This window comes from Pipistrellus hanaki (genome assembly GCF_964339955.1).
Source record: "Pipistrellus hanaki genome assembly, chromosome: 9".
NCBI lineage: Eukaryota > Metazoa > Chordata > Mammalia > Chiroptera > Vespertilionidae > Pipistrellus > Pipistrellus hanaki.
The window spans coordinates 8130582-8147200 of record NC_140511.1 but is presented as its reverse complement, the minus strand read 5'-3'; the positions used below and the strand labels follow the sequence as shown (position 1 = coordinate 8147200).

Sequence of the window (16619 nt, the reverse complement as noted above, 5' to 3'; positions counted from 1 at the left end):
TCAACTGATTTCTCAACAGAAACTATGCAAGCCAGAGGGAGTGGCAAGAAATATACAAGGTTATAAATACCAAGAACCTACAACCAAGATTGCTCTACCCAGCAAAACTATAATTCAGAATTGAAGGTCAGCCGAAACTGGTTTGGCTCAGTGGATAGAGCGTCGGCCTGCGGAATGAAAGGACCCAGGTTCGATTCCGGTCAAAGGCATGTACCTTGGTTGCAGGCACACACCCTGTGTGTCTGCAACCAAGGTACTACGAGGTGTGCAAGAGGCAGCTGATCGATGATTCTCTTATCGATGTTTCTAACTCTCTATCCCTCTCTCTTCCTCTCTGTAAAAAATCAATAAAATATATTTTAAAAGAAAAAGAATTGAAGGTCAGATAAAGAGCTTCACAGATAAGAAAAAGCTAAAGGAGTTCATTGCCAAACCAGTATTATATGAAATGCTGAAGGGTATTCTTTAAGAAGAGGAAGAAGAAGAAAAAGGTAAAGATAAAAATTATGAACAACAAATACATGTCTATCAACAAGTGAATCTAAAAATCAAGTGAATAAAAAATCTGATGAGCCGAAACTGGTTTAGCGTCGGCCTGCGGTCTGAAGGGTCCCAGGTTCAATTCCAGTCAAGGGCATGTACCTTGGTTGCAGGCACATCCCTGATGGGGGGTGTGCGGGAGGCAGCTGATCGATGTTTCTCACTCATCGATGTTTCTGATTGTCTATCCCTCTCCCTTCCTCTCTGTGAAAAGTCAATAAAATATATTTTTATTTTATTTTTTAATCTTTATTGTTCAGATTATTACAAATGTGTTCCTCTTCCCCTCCCCTCAACTGCTCCCATCCACCAGGTTCCTACCCCACCCTCTGTCCTTTCCCCACCTCCTATTGTCCTCATCCATAGGTGCACAGTTTTTGTTCAGTCTCTTCCCACACCCCCACTCCCCTTTTCCCCCAAGAATCATCAGTCCACTCCCCTTCCATACCTCTGATTCTATTGTATTATATTCACCAGTTAATATTGTTGATCAGATTTTTTAATTCCCTTGGTTTTTAGTTTCACTTGTTGATAGTTACATATTGGTTGTTCATAATTTTTATCTTTATCTTCTTCCTCTTCCTAAATAGCCTCCTTCAGCAATTCATATAATTCTGGTTTGGCAGTGATGAACTCCTCTAGCTTTTTTTTATTTGTTAAGCTCTTTTTCTGGCCTTCAATTCTGAGTGATAGCTTTGCTGGGTAGAGTATTTTTGGCTGTAGGTTCTTGCTATTCATCACCTTGAATATTTCTTGCCATTCCCATCTGGCCTGCATGGTTTCTGTTGAGAAATCAGCTAATAATCATATGGATGCTCCTTTATAGATAACTACCTGCTTTTCTCTTGCTGCTTTTAATATTCTTTGTCTTTTGCTCTTGGAATTTTAATTATGATGTGTCTTGGTGTGGTCCTCTTTGGATTCCTTTTGTTTGGGGTTCTGCATGCTTCCTGGACTTGTAAGTCTATTTCTTTCACCAGGTGGGGGAAGTTTTCTGTCACTATTTCTTCCAGTATTGTTTCGGTATCTTGCTCTCTCTCTCCTTCTGGGCTCCCTATAATTCTGATGTTGGTTCGCTTGAAATTGTCCCAGAGGTTTCTTACACTATCTTCAACTTTCTGGATTCTCTTGCCTTCTTGCTTCTGTGGAGGAGTGTCCTCTGGCTCTTTGTGTTCTTTTTTGTTTGTTTGTTTTTCTTACAGCTTACATATGCTTTATTTACTTGATTGAAAACCGTATGGTACATGCAGTGTTTACATAGTTGATCTCGGTTCACACTGACATCAGTTGTGTTTGGGTTCTATACTCGAGACTGTTCAGGTGCTGTTGCTGCTGCTCTTGGTTTGTTTTCTTTTTTTTTTTTTTTTCTTTTTTTTTTTTTAAATCAATCTTTATTGTTCATATCATTACAAAGGTTCCTCATTTCTTCCCCCCTCCACCAGGTTCCCACCCCACCCTCTGCCCCCTCCCCATCCCCCATTGTCCTCATCCATAGGTGCACAGTTTATGTTCAGTCTCTTCCTCCCTCCCTTTCCCCGATAGTAAATCCCTTTTCAGATAGTAAATCTGTTACTTAGCATTTTCTCATATCAATAATACCTCCACATGCCCAATGATACACTTCACACAAAAGACATTTTCAAATAGGTCAACCAGCCTCATCCAGGCCCCACACAAGGCACTCACAGATCAACACCCCAGCGCTATACTAACTCAACACATCCAGATCTAAGCCTTCATCACTTGATTGAGCAGACCCTCAAGTTCCCGCAAAAGTTTCCAGCCATGTCTGAGAGGCAGCCGTGGGCAGGTACAGGCGAGGAGCGAGCTGTTTCGGGCCTGGCTGCTTCGGGCCTGGCCTCTGTTGCTCTGGTTCGTTCCACAACCAGCTGCTCTGGGTCTGGTCACTGCCGCTCCCAACCTAGTTGCTCTGGACTTGGCTGTTGCTGCTACAGGCCTGGCCGCACCCGACCCGGCTGCTCTGGGCCCGATTGCTCCGGTCCCGGCCGCTCCGGGCCTGGCCGCTCCCAGCCTGTCAGCCGCTGCTCCGGGCCTGGCCGCACCAGACCCGGCTGCTCCGGGCCTGGCCACTCCCAGCCCAGCAGCTGCTGCTCCGGGCCTGGCCACTCCCAGCCTGGCAGCTGCTGCTCCTGGCCTGGCCGCACCCAACCCGGCTGCTCCGGGCCTGGCCGCTCCCAGCCCGGCAGCTGCTGCTCCGGGCCTGGCTGCTCCCAGCCTGGCAGCCGCTGCTCCGAGCCTGGCCGCTCCCAGCCTGGCAGCCACTGCTCCGGGCCTGGCCACACCAGACCCGGCTGCTCCGGGCCTGGCCGCTCCCAGCCTGGCAGCCGCTGCTCCTGGCCTGGCCGCACCAGACCCGGCTGCTCCGGGCCTGGCCGCTCCCAGCCTGGCAGCCGCTGCTCCTGGCCTGGCCGCACCAGACCCGGCTGCTCCGGGCCTGGCCGCTCCCAGCCTGGCAGCCGCTTCTCCAGGCCTGGCCGCTCCCAGACTGGCAGCCGCTGCTCCGGGCCTGGCCGCACCAGACCCGGCTGCTCCGGGCCTGGCCGCTCCCAGCCTGGCAGCCGCTTCTCCAGGCCTGGCCGCTCCCAGCCTGGCAGCCGCTGCTCCGGGCCTGGCCGCACCAGACCCGGCTGCTCCGGGCCTGGCCGCTCCCAGCCTGGCAGCCGCTTCTCCAGGCCTGGCCGCTCCCAGCCTGGCAGCCACTGCTCCGGGCCTGGCCGCACCAGACCCGGCTGCTCCGGGCCTGGCCGCTCCCAGCCTGGCAGCTGCTGCTCCAGGCCTGGCCGCTCCCAGCCTGGCAGCCGCTGCTCCTGACCTGGCCACACCAGACCCGGCTGCTCCGGGCCTGGCTGCTCCCAGCCTGGCAGTCGCTGCTCCGGGCCTGGCCGCACCAGACCCGGCTGCTCCGGGCCTGGCCGCTCCCAGCCTGGCAGCTGTTGCTCTGGGCCTGGCCGCTCCCAGCCTGGCAGCCGCTGCTCCGGGCCTGGCCACACCAGACCCGGCTGCTCCGGGCCGGGCTGCTCCCAGCCTGGCAGTCGCTGCTCCGGGCCTGGCCGCACCAGACCCGGCTGCTCCGGGCCTGGCCGCTCCCAGCCTGGCAGCTGTTGCTCTGGGCCTGGCCGCTCCCAGCCTGGCAGCCGCTGCTCCAGGCCTGGCCACACCAGACCCGGCTGCTCCGGGCCTGGTTGCTCCCAGCCTGGCAGCTGCTGCTCCAGGCCTGGCCGCTCCTAGCCTGGCAGCCGCTGCTCCAGGCCTGGCCGCACCAGACCCAGCTGCTCCGGGCCTGGCCGCTCCCAGCCTGGCAGCCGCTGCTCCGGGCCTGGCCGCACCCGACCCGGCTGCTCCGAGCCTGGCCGCTCCCAGCCTGGATGCTCCATGCTTGGCTACTGCTGTTCTGGGTCTGGCTGCTCCCAACCCGGCTGCTCTGGGCCCGGCTTCTCCGGGCCCAGCCACTCCGTGTCTGGGTGTTCCTGGACTGGCCACCCTGGGCTTGGCCGCCTCTGCCTCAGGCCTGGCTGCCACTGCCCCAGGTCTGGCTGCTCCAGTGCTGGCCGTTGATGCTCTTGTTCTGGCTGCTGCTGCTCTGGGGCCTGGCCACTGCTGCTCCGGGCCCAGCTGCCACTGCCTTGTGCCTGGCCACTCTAGGCCTGGTTGCCGCTGTTCCAACATTCTGTCCCTTTTTTCTCTTTTATTTTTCTTTTTTAAAAAAAAAACAAAAACGCATTTATGTTGCAATGTTGGCTGGTGCGTTGAGTTCTGACTTAGTCTTTGATTTTTCAAGATCTTCTTTGTATTCTTTCTTAAGTAATTTTACTATCATTTGCTCTCACTTGATTTCTTCACATTGAGAACTTCTTTGGTTTCTTCCTCCTTGTCCTGGGAGCTCAGCAGGTTGGCCTGTGGCACCCCTTTGTTCTCCGCGGGCTCCCGCGCTGCTCCAGCCTGTTGCCGGGGTCGGCGCCGCCCAGGAAGCAGCCCCCGTCCTTGGCTCCGTTGCCCGCGCTCAGCAGTGGAAGGCTCAGGGGCACCCCCCCCACTGGGGGCCCCGTCGCCCGGCTCCTTGCTGGCGCCCGGCTGGCCGGTGTCCGGCAGGCCTGTGTCCGGCAGGGGCTCCTGCTCCTCCTCGCGTTCCTCCAGTCTGGAGCTTTCTTTCTCCCTCCCACTAGGGGAGTCCAGGATCAGAGTCAACAGACTGTCCTCTGCGCAGAGTGTGCGCGACTCCGGGGGCTCGGCCTTTCGCCGCACTCCCAGGACTCCACCTCACAGCTCCGTCTCCCCCTGCCTGAGCCTGGGTCCCCAGGGACTGGCCCAGACCTGGAGTTCGGGGCGGTCTGGACTGAGGCTCAGAGCCGCCGCCGGAGGCTTTGTTTCTTCCGGCTAGGGTAATCCAGCATCAGAGTCAACATTCAGTCCTCTGCGCGCCAAGTGCGCGCGACTCCGGGGGCCCCGCCTTTCGCCTTCCCCCGGGATTCCGTCTCCCCTTGCCGGAGCCTGGGTCCCCAGGGTCTGGCCCATAACTTGGGGCTCAGCGCTGCCGGTTCGGGGGTTCAGCCCAGGCTGGGGGTTCTATTTCCTTCCTGCTAAGGAACGCCAGGCAGCACCCAGCCCTCTCCTCCTCTCCGGCTGCGACCTCTCCGCGCGCGTGCGTGCGAGCGCGCCGCATGTCTCCGTACCTTAGGCTTTTTTTCAGCAACTCTGATTTTCCTTCTGGTTTTCTCCCTCCTTCCTATTGTAGAGTTTTCAGTCAGTCGACTACCTGTAGCTCTGGGCAATGTCCACTCTACATTTTAGTTGTATTCCATTGAAATTGTTGTGAGCTGCTGCGGCTAGGTGTATACCCGAGCAGCCATCTTGGATCCTCCTTGGTTTGTTTTCTTTCAGGATCAAGGTGGGTACTTTCATATATTGTAAAAGCTTATTTTTAATTCCATCTCTGGTGATTCTTTATTGGATTCTTTGCTTTGCATAATTATACCTACAATGGAGCCAGTATACTAAAGTCACAACAATAAATCCTCCTACTCCAACATCGCATGATCTTCTAATTCTACCTTCTGCTGCCCGGGCTCCGAGAGCTCTGGCGAGGCAGCCATGGGGACCAGCTGGCGCTTGGCTCTTTGTGTTCTACATCTTTGTCTTGATTCTTCCAATCTTCCAGTCTGTTTTTAGGACTCTGTAATATTTTTTATTTCAGACAATGTTTTCTTCATTTCTAGTTGATCCCTTATTATTTCTAGTTGCTCCCTTTTCATATCCTCATAGGTCTCATTTATTTTATCGGCCTTTTTTATAACCTTCTTGAATAACCTTATAACTGTAGTTTTGAACTCAATGTCCAATCTTTTCTTTTCCTCCATCTCCTTCGTGTCCTGCCTCTTGTCTGCATTTTAGTTGTTTCCCTGATTTGATGGAATAGTTTTGTGTTCTAAGTGTTCTGGTAGAGCCCAGTAGCACAGCCTTCCCAGTTACCTGCGGTGGACAGTCTTGGTGTAGCCCTTTGTGGGCTGTGTGTGCAGTCTTGTTGTTAAGCCTTGCTTATTGTTGGTATCACTGGGAAGCGTTGATCTCCAAGCCAATTGGCTGTGAGGATCAGCAGAGTCTCAGCTAGGAGGACTTCTGTACTCCGCTTTGATAGGGCGGGGTCTCGGGGTGGCACAGGCAATCTTTGGTTCCCTATCAGTCTCCCCTTAGAAAAGTCCTGTTCGCTGTGAGTTTCGGAAGGTTGGTTGCAGGCGTGAGCACCTCTTTGTTAAAGGCACAGACAAACTTTGGATTCTGGCCAGTCCCTCCTTAGAGAAAGCCAGCCGCTGGGAGAGCTTCTGTGCTCAGCCAGATATGGGGCGGAGTCTCGGGTTGGTGCAAACAAGCTTTGTTTTCCCTTCGGCTCCTCCCCAAGTCCAGCAGTAATGGCCTCTGGCTTCACACACCTCTGAGAGATCTCTGCCCGCTGCCTGACAGCCTGGCCTCTCCCTGTCAGGGGCTGTCTATCAGAGCAAAAGGCTGATTCTGTTTTCCTCTCGAACAAGAAAGCCAGCCGTGCATTAGCTGTCTGCCCTCTCCGCTCACCGGAAGTAAGCCAGCAGCGAACTCAGCCTGGCCCGCCCTCTCCATGCACGGGGAGTCGGCCAGCAGCAATCTCTGTCCGGCCCTACCTCTCCGCCGCGCGCCGGGAGTAAGCCAGCGCTTTTTGCGCACATAGTTCTCTGTACCTTCACAGTTCCTGAGGTTCAGCGTGCCTTCTCTCTCCTTCCCAGATGGCAGAGCCTCCTCTCAGCTAGCCATCCGGTGCTTCAGGGCAATGCCTCTCCTGTTTTCCAGTCCTAAATTCAAATTTGTTGTGGTAGGCTGCATTCGGGTGTCTACCCTATGCCGCCATCTTGGATTCTACCAATAAAATATATTTTTAAAAAATCTGAGGAACAGAATAAACTGGTGAATATAATAGAATCAGGGGCATAGAAAGGGAGTGGACTGACAATCCTCGGGGAGTAAGTAGTGTGGGGGAGTGGGTGCGGGAAGAGACTGGACAAATATCATGCACCTATGGATGACAGTGGAGGGGGGTAAGAGCATGGGGTGGGGTGGAAACTGGGTGGAGGGGAGTTATGGGGGGGAAAAGAGGAACAACTGTAATAATCTGAACAATAAAGATTTATTAAAATAAATAAATAAATAACATCAAAAATTGCTTTTGGGCCCAGCCGGCATGTATCAGTGATTGAGCATCAACCTATGAACCAGGAAGTCACAGTTCAATTCCCACTTGAGGCACATGCTGGGTTATGGCTCGATCCTAAGTGTGGGGCGTGGAGGAGGCAGTTGATCAACGATTCTCTCATTGATGTTCCTATCTCTCCGTCTCCCTTCCTCTCTGAAATCAATAAACATTTATTCATTTATTTAAAGTCTATTTTATTGATTTACTTCAGAGAGGAAAGTAGAGGGATAGAAAGCCAGAAACATCGATGAGAGAGAAACATCAACCAGCTACCTCCTGTACACCCCCTACTGGGGATGTGCCCGCAACCAATATACATGCCCTAGACCGGAATCAAACCTGGGACCTTTCAACCTTTCAGTCCGCAGACCGACGCTCTATCCACTGAGCCAAACCGGCTTGGGTATTTTTTTTATAACATAGCATTATACAAATGCCTGAAAAATGACTCTGTGGGTTAGATGTTAACATAGCAAAACAGCACACTACTCACTTTAAATGGGGCTACCTTAAAATGGCACCTCTTGGGCCTTTCACGAAAGCTTTCTGTGCTGCTTCAATGTTCTCCCTCCCAGAGCGGTGTTCTCCCTCCTGCTCCTCACGGACCAGTGGACCATGTGTGACCAGCGGGCCACGGGCTGAGGCTGAACACAGTGGTGCTAAAAGAGCACACATGCAACCTTAAGCTTGAGCTCACCTGGCTTAGAGCTGTAGGCATCTTTCTGTCTTTCTCTCAGAAACAGCTCATAGAACAATAAAGTGACATTTGGGTCTTAAGACGTCAAAATTAAAGTCTCTTTCACAAAATATTAACGATAAACAAATGCCTAAAACAATGACTCTAAACTTGCTTTATAAAGAAAATTACTTGGCCCCGGCTGGCGTGGCTCAGTTGTTGAACATCGACCTATGAACCAGAAGGTCACAGGCCAATTCCCGGGTTGTGGGCTTGATCCTCAGTGTGGTACACAGGAGGCAGCTGATCAATGATTCTCTCTCATCATTGATATTTTATCTCTTACTCCCTCTCCCCTTCCTCTCTGAAATCAATAAAAATATATCCCCCCCCCCCGAAAAAAAAAGAAAAAGAAAAGAAAGAAAATTACTTGGAGTGCTTGCTAAAAATATAAACCCCCATGCTTTTACCTTCAAGACTCTGATTTGGGAGTTCTAGATGGGGACTGGGACTCTGCGTTTTAAAAATTAAGTATCTCCGGTTGATTTTTATGATCAGGAAAGTTTGCAAAACACTGGCCTATATGATATGAAATTCCTCAGCGGCAGCCCAGGCGGATGTGGCTCAGTGGGTGGGCGCTGTTCCTACCTGGAAAGGCTGCAGCTCCGATTCCCCATCAGGGCACATCCCCGGGGTTCCCAGCAGGGGGAGTGCAGGAGGCAGCCGACACCTTTCGCCTTCACAGCCATGTTTCTCTCTCTCCCTTCCTTTCTGTCTAAAACTCAATTTCTAAAAATCTTTTTTAAAAAGTCAGTCTTTATTCCTAAAGGAGACTCAAAAATCTTAATGGTTTTTTCTTCCCGATTATCCTCCCTGAGTTCCAAGGTGCCAGACCACCGAATGCTCACTCCTGGCCTGTGTCAATGGCAAGTACTGGCCAGGCGAAGCAGAGCTCCCCAGAAGCGGGCCATACCGCACCTTGTTGTTCTCCTCTTCGTACTCGTCGCTGCTGTTGTCGGCCATCGTCTTGTTTGGAAGACGGGCAGAACGAGGAGGGCCTTAGAGAGAAGTTTCCCTTTAGGTTATTGTTAAAAGGTTGTGAAAGACAAATAATTTTTAGTTTATGATATTTTCTAATCTGGCCACAGTTTAGATGAGCATCTAGCTAAAAGGTAGAAGACTGAACCCTAGCCATGGCTCTGTCAGTTCAATTCAAACATGTATTTACTCAGCATTCCTGTGCTTCAGGCACCGGGTCAGACATTATACTATTTGCTGTTACGTCAATAGTATAAAATCTGCTGTTAATTTACATACACATTGACAACATGAAGTTAGTAATTAATAAAGTGAAAAGAGTACTGGATTCATATTCAAGACACTGAGCTTGAAGGATAATTCTATCACTTGGACAAAATGACACTCCTCTGGGTCTCTGCACTTCTACCTCTGACTGAGGCCCATAACACCTCTCACCCAGAACTGTTGTAAGGACCAAATGAAAGAACTTAGATGGAAGACACAGACCCAGCTCCTGTCAAACATTCGTCACAAATATAAATCTGAATCAGCTCTGGCCAGTGTGGGTCAGTGGTTGAGTGTCGATCTATGAACCAAGAGGTCACGGTTTGATTTCTGGTCAGAGCACAGGCCCAAGTTGTGGGCTCGATCCCCAGTAGGGGGTGTGGAGGAGGCAGCTGATCAATGATTCTCTCTCATCATTGATGTTTCTCTCTCTCTCTCTCCCTTCCTCTCTTTCTAAAAATCAGTAAAAAGCTATTTCAAAAAATAAATCTGAATAAGTGCCCTGTTCATTGAATAGTCTGAACAATTAACCAGATGTAAACTATTAACTGGCATGATTTCTAAATCAAATAAATGGCTATTAATCATCATTTTCCAGCTTACTAAATCACCCAAAATGAAATGAATTATCATGCCCACAGCTAGCATGATTAAAAACATAGTTGAGCCGGGACTGGTTTAGCTCAGTGGATAGAGCATCAGCCTGCGGACTGAAGGGTCCCGGGTTCGATTCCGGTCAAGGGCATGTACCTTGGTTGTGGACACATCCCCAGTGGGGGGTGTGCAGGAAGCAGCTGGTTGATGTTTCTCTCTCATCAACATTTCTAACTCTCTGTCCCTCTCAATTCCTCTCTATGTAAAATCAATAAAATATATTTAAAAAAAAAAAAAAACATAGTTGAGCCGAAACCGGTTTGCCTCAATGGATAGAGCATCGGCTTGGGGACTGAAGGGTCCCGGGATCGATTCCGGTCAAGGGCATGTACCTTAGTTGCGGGCATATCCCCAGTAGGGGGTGTGTAAGAGGCAGCTGATCCATGACTCTCTCTCATCGATGTTTCTAACTCTCTATCTCTCTCCTTTCCTCTCTGTACAAAATCAATAAAATATATATTTTTAAAAAATAAAAAAAAGTTTAAAAAAATATATTTGAGTCAAAAACCTGGGAATCTAGGTATGTATATATTATATATATAATATATAATATACTATATATTATATATATTTATATATAGATATAGATATAAAATGTGTATATTTATATATACATTTTATATCTATATATATATATCTCCAAAAAATTAAAAGCAATGATTCAGATATATGTACGCTAATATTCATTACAGCATATTCACATATTCACAAAAGCCAAAAGATGTAAATAACATTAATGTCTAACAACAGATAAACAAAATGTGTTTATACAATGGAATATTATTCAGCCATAAAAAATAAGGATATTCTAACACATGCTACAGCATGAACGAATCTTGAAAACATTATGCTAAGTGAAATAAGCCAGACGCAAAAGAACAAATATTGTTCTTTTGTGTACCTAGATGCTGGAAGCAAATTCCAGCAGGGCATAATAAAATGCAATAAATACATCAAAAGGCTGATGAACCTTGGGGCTTCAGCAGGGCTGGAGATCTATATGTATCATTGCCTGCTGCCAGAGAGCTGAAGGCAGTTCCCCCAACCTGATCCTCTTTTACTGTTTACCAAGCCTTACCTTTGATATGTATATCTGCTTTGCTATAGAACAAAATGTGTGAATAAAAAGCCCTGGGTTCAGAGATTCAGAGAGCTTAGTTACTAAAGCCGAGCCTCCTCTGGCTCTCCCACAATGCCTTCCAAATTTATATTTCATGTCTAGTCTCTTTATTAATTTGCGTCATAGCCCTTTCTCCAGATTCCTGAACCCTAGTAGACGGGGATAAGACCCGGCACCTAGAGTAGACAAATTCATAAAGACAATGTAGAATAGAGGCTACCAGGAGCTGGGAGGAGGAGGGGGGTGGGGAGTTATTATTTAATGTGTACAGTTTCTGTTTAGGATGGGTCAAAAGTCCTGGAAATAGTGAGATAGTTATACAATATAAATTTACTTAATGCCTCTGAATTGTATACTTAAAATAGGATTAAAATGGTAAATTTTATATCTATAATAATAAAAGCATAATATGCTAATTAGACCAGACGTCCTTCTGGACATCCTTCCTTCCAGACAAAGCCACAGTAGGCAGGGGCCAAGGCAGAGGCAGCAGAGGTGGCAGAGGCCCTGGCGGTGGCAGCGGTGGGCAGGGGCCAGGGCCAAGGCCCTTGCACAAATTCCTGCATCGAGCCTCTATATAGGTATATTTACCACAAAAAACAAACAACCCTAATGTCACCCTTTGTTCCTAACTCAAAAGCCAAATCCAATCCATAATCAAGTCTTAGCTATTTTAAAAATATTTTTATTGATTTCAGAGAGGCAGGGAGAAGGAGAGAGAGAGAAACATCAATGATGAGAGAGGATCATTGATCGGCTGCCTCCTGCACGCCCCACACTGGGGATGGAGCCCGCACACCAGGCCTGTGTCCTTCTGGGAATGAACCTGACCTCATGACTCATGGGCTGATGCTCAACCACCGAAGACACTGGCCAGATAAGTTTTAGGGATTTTTCTTCTCTTTCTTCTGTTTCCTCACGACGTACAAGCCACTATCACCTCAACTCAGCCACTGCAACAGTCCTTCCAGCTGCTCCCTCCTTTCACCATTCCACCCATCCTAGGGCAGCAGCAGTCTCCAGGCTCTGCTTTCTGCCACTGCCTCCTCCGCCTCCGCCTGCTTGTTTGTTCTGATATGACTCCCTCCCGCCACAGGCTGGTCCCTTTCAAGTCCCCAAACTCAAATTCTTTCTGGGATCAGCGCCTTTTCACATTTCATTTGCTGTTCTCTTTTTCTGGCCTATTTTTCCTCACTGTCTGGATTCCTCCCCCTCCTTCCTATCTTTCAGTCTCAAATGTCACCTCATTAGGCCATCCCTGATACCCGATTGAAAGTAGATCCCCGCCCTGGCTAGTATGGTTCAGTGGATAGAGCATCAGCCTGTGGCCTGAAGGGTCCTGGGTTCAATTCTGGTCAAGGGCACATGCCCGGGTTGCAGGCTCAATTCCCAGTAGGGGGCGTGCAAAAAGCAGCTGATCAATGAATCTCTCATCATTGATGTTTCTCTCTCTCCCTCTCTCTCCTTTCCTCTCTGAAATCAATAAAAATATATATTTTAAAAAAACAGATCCCACTCCTCACCATTATTCTTCCTAACATCAAGCTCTTTGCCTCCATCAATGCATTTACCACATTTGTATGTTCGTTTATTCATTTGTCATGTCTCCCATGATTACAAGCTTCAGGATGGCAGAATCAATGTCTTTTAAAACCTGTATGTGCAGTGCCAAGCACAATGCTGATGCACAGGTATGCATTCAAAACTGCACTGTTGGCCCTAGCCGGTCTGGCTCACTGGATAGAGTGTCAGCCTGCAAACTGAAAGGTGCCAGGTTCGATTCCGGTCAAGGGCACGTGCCAGGGTTGTGGACTTGATCCCCAGTAAGGGACCTGCAGGAGGCAGCCCATCCATGATTCCCTTTCATAATGGATGTTTCTATCTCTCCCTCTCCCTTCTTCTCTAAAATCAATATATAAAATGCATTGTTGAATAAATGACAGTGTCAGATACTCTTAACATATCCCATTGATATTTTTGAGATTGCAGGTTAAGGGCAGGTTATTGAAGCATCTTCAAAAATGAGCAAAACAGTTTTAATAAGTTAAAACACATACACACCATGACCCCCGACTGTGAGCAGAGCAGTAACATAGAGGAAATGGCAGTTGGAAATACTGATCAGGCTGGAGGAAGACCCTGAAACCGGGAGGGGGGGGCCTGGGGGGGGGGGGCTGTGTTTTCTTCCCTCTTCACTAGTTACAACACAGAAACAAAGGCAGCCGAAACCGGTTTGGCTCAATGGATGGAGCGTCGGAGTGCGGACTGAAGGGTCCCGGGTTCAATTCCGGTCAAGGGCATGTACCTTGGTTGCGGGCACATCCCAGTAGGGGGTGTGCAAGAGGCAGCTGATCGATGATTCTCTCTCATCGATGTTTCTAACTCTCTATCCCTCTCTCTTCCTCTCTGTAAAAAATCAATAAAATATATATATTTTTTTAAAAGAAACAAAGGCAAGTGAAGTAACCTAACTCTGAGAGGGGACATTTGCTATTACAAAACAGAAACTTCTTGGAGACAAATCATCAATCCATCTGCTTTGTTCTGAGGACCGTTTTCCCCCTTTCCTCTGCATCCCTCTCTCACCTCTGTATCTTGGGGTTGGAGTATAAATACTTGCAACCTCTTCAGAGTCGTTAATCTCTAGACGCTCATCATATGTCTGGTTTTCAACAATCTTGGTCTAAGCAAAAGGAGACATGGTTAGCGTTCATATGATCGGACACCACACTCCCTGGAGAGGTGCCCTGATCCTCTTCCTTACCCAAGACGCCCACTTCCGCCCCCATTCACACCCTCCGTCAGGCTCCTCGGCCCGAGGTCAGGCAGCTGTCAATCTGCTGCAGCCTTCGCAGGAGCTGCGGACAGGCTGGCTGAGCACGGGGCGGCCTGGAGAGAACAGCAGCCTTCTGCCCACTCCCCAAATGGTTACACCCACTGCGGGGCCTAACTTTTCCTCGGTGGGTGGCGGCTCTCTCCCCGCCTCCCACCGCTCCCGAGGCTGTGGAGGCTCCCAGGGAGGTGCCCCGGCTCTGGGACGAGATGTCTCTGGGGTTCCCTCGTCTACCGGACGACAGGGGCACTCAGTCTCTCAGTCCCATCCACTAATCTGAGAGCATCACCCCATCTCCACCCCCATCTCGAATCCCCCCTAAGTTTTGGGGAGTAAAAGAAGCAGGATGATAGTGAGTGGCTGAGAGAAGGGAGTCAGGAGCAGTTGGAACGGAATTGAGGGGTTACTGGAAGGAGGGAAGGGGCGTCCCCCTAATTCCTCCCGGGAGGGAGGGAGGCAGGCAGCCTCCGGCGGCCTGTTACCTGGAGCCCCGCTGAATCCGTCTCCTCTGTCTGGAAGGAACCCCGGCCTGCGGCTGGGGTCTCTCCAACCCTCTCCAGGCCGCTCCAGGGGCTCCACTCCGAGAGACCCGCCTGTGGTCGGCGGCCGGTCGCTAGGCAAAAACAAGCAACTCTTAAAACTCGCGGGACTTGCTTCCACTCTCGCGAGACCTTCTCTCCAGCCGGGCGCGTCCCAGCTCGGCCCGCGGAGGACCGGGACCGGCTGGGAAACAGCCGCTCTAGGCGCCCGCGGCTCCTGCGTCTATGGTTTCAAGAGAGGCGCCCGTGGTGACACCCTGCGGTCACGGGTGGGAAGGCGGGTGAGGGTAGGTTCCTAGAGTTGGCTTTTCCATCTGGAAATACATTTCCTCATAAGTTGGTCCAATGAGAATTTAAGCCAAGTTTGTTTGTTTTGTTTTGTTTTTGTTTTTTTGGTTTTTTGGGGGGGTCTTTAGTCTTCAATTTTATTTCTGGTTTTAAAGAGCATCTAACAGTGTGGAAATGCTCCCAACGCAGGGGCCACCCATGCACTCCCCTAGCTAGGACTGGGGTCCAGGCTCCAGCACCCCCCTCCCCCACATCAGCTATCGGCGTTCTCCCTCCATCCCTGGAGACCTGGGACAGAAGAGGGTCCCCAGGGAGAGGAAACATTGGGGCTGAGGGGCGCTGTGAGGATTGGGCTCAGACACAGCTGCCTTTGTTAGCCTTAGGGTGTGTGGGGGTCCGGTAGCATGCTCAGACACTATAAGAGGGCATGGAGAGGGGCTCCTGGTCTCCTCTCTGGCCTCACCCATTCCCGGGCAAGCCCTACAGCACCCCTTCTTGCTAGGCTCGGGGCACTGCCTGTAGAAGCTGGGCAAACTGTAGCCTGTGGTTATCCGGGAGGCCTTGCTGTGACCTGGTCAGCTGCACTTTACTTCGGGCCTAAGCAGGGTTGGTAAGCAGGAAGGTGACCTGAGAGTGTCCCACTGCCTCCCACCATAGGTTAAGCCAAGTTTTTAAGGAATAGACCCACGATTCTTGGTACGTTCTCTTTAGAATTTGTATTTCATTACAGTCCTTCCCATGCATCGTATCCCATTGCATAGGACATACTTATACTAACAAATTACTTATTATTTATCTGAGATTCTAATTTAATGTGGTGTCTGTATTTTTATTCGTAGAGAAAACAGCTTCTTTAGGGCAGGGTCTGTGTCTAATTAATTTTAATACCTTTCTAGAACAGTGCATTGCATAAATTAGGTGCTTTAAAGGTACTCATTGGGTGGGTGAAGAAATGAGTGAATGAAGATGTAAGGAACAAATATTTCAAAACTACAGCCATAGTTACAAAAAGAAGATTGGAAATTTGAGCCTGAATACCTGCAGAGGAAAGTGTCAAAGTGGTTTTAAAAAGGAAAATGAGCACTTGCTAGATAGATAGCTCAGTTGGTTAGAGCTGTGGTTGGCAAACTGCAGCTCTCAAGCAACATGCTCTTTGGCCCCTTGAATGTGGCTCTTCCGCTGAGTCACACTGGGCAAGGGCACATGTGCAGGAGGCAGCAAATCAATGATTCTCTTGTCATTGATGTTTCTCTCTCTCACTCTTTCCCTTCCTCTCTGAAATCTATCTATCTATCTAGATATAGATATAGATATAGATATAGATATAGATATAGATAGATATAGATATAGATAGATAGATATAGATATAGATATAGATATAGATATAGATATAGATAGATAGATATAGATATAGATATAGATATAGATAGATAGATATAGATATAATTTTTTTTTTTTTTTTGAAAAATGAAGGGAGAGAGACATTGATGTTAGAGAGAAAAATTGTCTTCCATACTTGCCTGGACTGGGGACCAAACCTGCAATCCAGGCACAAACCCTGACCAGGAACTGAACCAGCAATGTCCTCGTGCACAGGGTGATGCTCAACCGGCTGAGCCACGCTGGCTGAGTGATTTTTACTTTAAAAAAAAATTAAGAACTTGTTCATCTTTTTGGGGGGGAAATGTGCTTTTTATAACAAAGGGAACAATGCAGTTTGACATATATCCTTCTAGACATGCAAAGTTTCAAAACATGGAAGCTTTGCTACTGGAAAGCCACCGCCGGCAGATTTGAAATGAGGAGGAGAATGCAGTGGTGAAGGGCACAGGGTCTGAAGTTGAGCAGCCTTTATTCCGATTCTAGCTTTGATAGTTTTTTGCCCTGAGATGTGTGGTAGATTAGTTTTCCTCTTTGCACTTTGGTTT

At 49.2% G+C, this 16619-nt stretch overlaps 1 protein-coding gene across 2 annotated transcripts in view; it reads right to left on the bottom strand.

The window, feature by feature from the left end:
* Window positions 1–14622, bottom strand: part of IFT46 (intraflagellar transport 46) — a 29725-nt gene extending 15103 nt beyond the window's left edge. For both annotated transcript variants that reach the window (XM_084895630.1, XM_084895631.1), the window contains exons 1-3: window positions 14347–14622; window positions 13618–13714; window positions 8931–9010 (exon numbers count right to left, since the gene is read on the bottom strand). In XM_084895630.1, the coding sequence (XP_084751756.1) occupies window positions 8931–8975 (45 nt within the window). In that variant the 5' untranslated portion in view covers window positions 8976–9010; window positions 13618–13714; window positions 14347–14622. The remainder of the gene's footprint in view (window positions 1–8930; window positions 9011–13617; window positions 13715–14346) is intronic.
* Window positions 14623–16619: the final 1997 nt, after the last annotated feature.